General features: G+C 38.9%; 1 protein-coding gene across 1 annotated transcript; it reads left to right on the top strand.

Moving 5' to 3' along the window:
• Positions 1-1,521: 1,521 nt before the first annotated feature.
• LOC112129932 (very long chain fatty acid elongase 6-like) lies at positions 1,522-3,431 on the top strand. The gene is made up of 2 exons (XM_063716793.1): positions 1,522-2,365; positions 2,415-3,431. The coding sequence occupies exons 1-2, from the start codon at positions 1,628-1,630 to the stop codon at positions 2,466-2,468; spliced, it is 792 nt and encodes a 263-aa protein (XP_063572863.1). The 5' UTR covers positions 1,522-1,627; the 3' UTR covers positions 2,469-3,431.
• Positions 3,432-4,289: the final 858 nt, after the last annotated feature.

Here is a 4,289-nt window from a genome sequence, read left to right as displayed (position 1 = left end):
ACAGGAAGCATGAAAAAGCAAGTAAAATGACACCCTCAAAGGAACAAAATAATTCTCCAGCAATAGTTCCTAACCAAAAAGGAATCCTCCAAATGCCAGTCAAACAATTCAAAATATTGATTTTGAAGAAGTTAAATGAGATGCAAGAGAAATCCGAAAGCCAATATAAAAAAAATCAGAAAATCAACTCAGAATATGAATGGGAAATTTACCAGACAGATACATTTTTAAAAAGAAAAAAAACACACACACATAGAAATTCTAGAAATGAAAAATTTATTGAAGAAACTGTAAAATACATAAGAAAGCTTCAATAATTGACTGGATGAATCAGAAGAAGAACCTCAGAACTTGCAAATGGGTCTTTTTTTTTTTTGCCTTCTCATTTTAATTATTCTCATTTTCTGTTATAAGCAAAAAAGGCTTATTGCATGGTATCAAGTATTTGCGAAGCTCAAAATAACATTTGCATCCTAAGCATCTATTAGCTCTTATAAAAGGACCTGTCTTTTCAGCTCATGTCAGATTTTGCATAATTTATAATACATTCCTCCATCAGTTGTGTCTCAACTATGAACCAACATCAAGCCATAATAGACTGCTCACAATCATTTAACACAGATGTAACAGCTTTCCTCCCCTGAACTGCCCCCCACTCCCCATTTCTTCCAGTCATGACTTGGTTTTCATGGATTCTTTGTTCACTACTCAAACCATTCACACAGAATGGAATAAAACTGTATTCTTTTTAAATTCCACACATAAACGAGATGCTGAAAAAGCCCTTGCCATCTCTGACAGAAAAGCAGATCAGCTCTGTTTCATGAATGACAGCACAATTAAAGCTAAAATAATATAAAAATAATTGGAAAAAATCCCTTTTACTGTACACTCTCAAAGCAAGAAAGAGAAACAACAGTTTTCTTTTTTTCTGCTAGCCAGAAAATGTGTTTCTATTCATTTGGGCTTTGAAGTTCAGTGTACCCCACATCTGTGTGTCTGTGTGTGTATGCGTGCCTATGTGTGTGTAATCTAGGCAGTGTGGAAGCCCCTAATCTTTTCATCTAGTTTGCCTAATCATTAAGCTACTTAACCAATTATAATACTATTATGTCACATTAAACAACTTTACATAATTGCTTCTTTGAAATACTAGGAACACTGACACATGTATTTGGCTTGTAAAGGACTGAAATATTACAGATAATATTATCCAGCTTTTTTTTTTTAAGAATATGGCTCTTATTAAATTGATTTTGCGTTCCAGAGCTAAAGTCCCTTTTAAAACATTTCTGAAGCTGACTTGTAGACGAGTAAAAAGGGTGATGGACAAACATGCGGGCACTAAGACCACAAGGCATTCATTTCCTCCTAAGGTGGATGCGGACACCGGGAGGAGGACAGCCCCAGAGAGAGGAGCTGGGAGCGGAGGCGCAGGCAATGCTCAGCCCTGGATGTAGCTGAGAGGCTGGGAGAGAGACAACCGCTGGAGACCAAGCGGCGTGGGGAAGACCTAGGGGGGTGGGTGGGGGAAGCAGACAGGAGAACACTCGAAATCAAGCGCTTTACAGATTATTTTATTTTGTATAGAGAACATTAGCGACTCCGAAGATCAGCCCCAAAGAACATGTCAGGGTTGACTTTACAAGAATACGAATTCGAAAAGCAGTTCCAACAGAATGAAGCCATCCAATGGATGCAGGAAAACTGGAAGAAATCTTTCCTGTTTTCTGCTCTGTATGCTGCCTTTATATTCGGTGGTCGGCACCCAATGAATAAACGAGCAAAGTTTGAACTGAGGAAGCCATTAGTGCTCTGGTCTCTGACCCTTGCAGTCTTCAATATATTCGGTGCTCTTCGAACTGGTGCTTATATGGTGTACATTTTGATGACAAAAGGCCTGAAGCAGTCAGTTTGTGACCAGAGTTTTTACAATGGACCTGTCAGCAAATTCTGGGCTTATGCATTTGTGCTAAGCAAAGCACCCGAACTAGGAGATACAATATTCATTATTCTGAGGAAGCAGAAGCTGATCTTCCTGCACTGGTATCACCACATCACTGTGCTCCTGTACTCTTGGTACTCCTACAAAGACATGGTTGTCGGGGGAGGTTGGTTCATGACTATGAACTATGGCATGCACGCCGTGATGTACCCTTACTATGCCTTGCGGGCGGCAGGTTGCCGAGTCTCCCGGAAGTTTGCCATGTTCATCACCTTGTCCCAGATCACTCAGATGCTGATGGGCTGTGTGGTTAACTACCTGGTCTTCTGCTGGATGCAGCATCACCAGTGTCACTCTCACTTTCAGAACATCTTCTGGTCCTCACTCATGTACCTCAGCTACCTTGTGCTCTTCTGCCATCTTCTGGTCCTCACTCATGTACCTCAGCTACCTTGTGCTCTTCTGCCACTTCTTCTTTGAGGCCTACATCGGCAAAATGAGGAAAACAACAAAAGCTGAATAGTGTTGGAACTGAGGAGGAAGCCATAGCTCAGGGTCATCAAGAAAAATAATAGACAGAAGAAAATGGCACAAGGAATCACACGTGGTGCAGCTAAAACAAAACAAAACATGAGCAAACACAAAACCCAAGGCAGCTTAGGGATAATTAGGTTGATTTAACCCAGTAAGTTTATGATCCTTTTAGGGTGAGGACTCACTGAGTGCACCTCCATCTCCAAGCACTGCTGCTGGAGGACCCCATTCCCTCTTTATCTGTCAACTCTAGGACAAGGGAGAACAAAAGCAAGCCAGAAGCAGAGGAGACTAATCAAAGGCAAACAAAGGCTATTAACACATAGGAAAAAAATGTATTTACTAAGTGTCACATTTCTCTAAGATGAAAGATTTTTACTCTAGAAATTGTGCGAGCACAACACACACAATCCTTTCTAACTTTACGGACACTAAACTGGAGCCAATAGAAAAGATAAAAATGAAAGAGACACAGGGTGTATATCTAGAACAATAATGCTTTTGCAGAAACTAAAGCCTTTTTAACAAGTGCCAGCTGCTGTAGACCCCATGAGAAAAGATGTCTTAATCATCCTTATGAAAACAGATGTAAACAACTATATTTCAACTAACTTCATCTTCACTGCATAGCCTCAGCCTAGTGAGTTTGCCAAAACCAAAGGGGACAAATACTTCCCCAAGATTCTTCCTGGGAGGATGGAAACAATGCAGCCCAGGTCCCATGGGGGCAGCTCCATCCCAGAGCATTTCTGATAGTTGAACTGTAATTTCTACTCTTAAATGAGATATGAAGCATTAATCTTTTGTTCAGTTGCCCCGGGCTTTTGAACAGAAGAGTAAATACAGAATTGAAAAAGATAAACACTCAACCAAACAATGTGAAAATGGGTTCTGTAGTATTTGTAAAAAGGCCCGGCCCAGGACCACTGTGAGCTGGAAAAAGAGAGAAAGGCAGTGGGAAAAGAGGTGAGCCGAAGATCAATTCGAGAGACAGACAGCGTATATATGCCCCTCCCTGTTTGACTTCACACACACTCATAACTTTCCAAATGAAACCCCATAGTACAACACATATTTTCAATATTTTTGTGAATTCCAAAAGGAAATCACAGGGCTGTTCCTGATATTGGGGGAACACTGTGTTTCTGCATCATCTGCATTTGCTCCCCAAGCAATGTAGAAGATGGGTCTTTTCAAATAATCCCATCAGAAAAAAATTTTTAATAAAGGACAAAACCTCAACAGATCAAATTAACCTTAAATGTAAATGGATAAAATGTCCCACTTAAAAGATGATAGATTGGCAGAATGGATTAAATGCAGAGAAATGAGATCAGCTTAATCACATGCTGCACAAATCAATTTTCTCCTGTTAGGGTTGCTAGAATAAAAGAAATTCAAATTATAGAGTTTGATTTTTATAATTTATGACTATATTAAATCATGTTCAACCTCCATTTTGTATCTTGAGCATTAAAGTACAAGAAATACTCTTTAACTGACACTGGAAATTGTTTCCATTGGTGCAATAAAATATCTCCAAAATATGAAACAAATCTTTTATTTCATTAACAAATAAAGACATTTTGCTGACCTGTTATTAGTGAAATAGCCTACACTGAAGATAAGATTAGAGCTCTTTGTATTTGTTTACATTTTTAGTTTATATTTCATTCCATTGTCTTCTTTTCCCACCGAATTCTATCCAGTTACTTAAGATCATGTGAGCATTTTCTTTTTTTCAATACATTTATTTTCAACAAATTTGCCTGTAAACATTGTATCTTTCTGAAATGAGCTTTTGGTCGAG

The sequence above is a fragment of the Pongo abelii genome, chromosome 17 (assembly GCF_028885655.2).
Source record: "Pongo abelii isolate AG06213 chromosome 17, NHGRI_mPonAbe1-v2.0_pri, whole genome shotgun sequence".
Lineage (NCBI taxonomy): Eukaryota > Metazoa > Chordata > Mammalia > Primates > Hominidae > Pongo > Pongo abelii.
The sequence above is the reverse complement of the archived record's forward strand: the minus strand, read 5'-3'. Positions and strand labels throughout refer to the sequence as shown.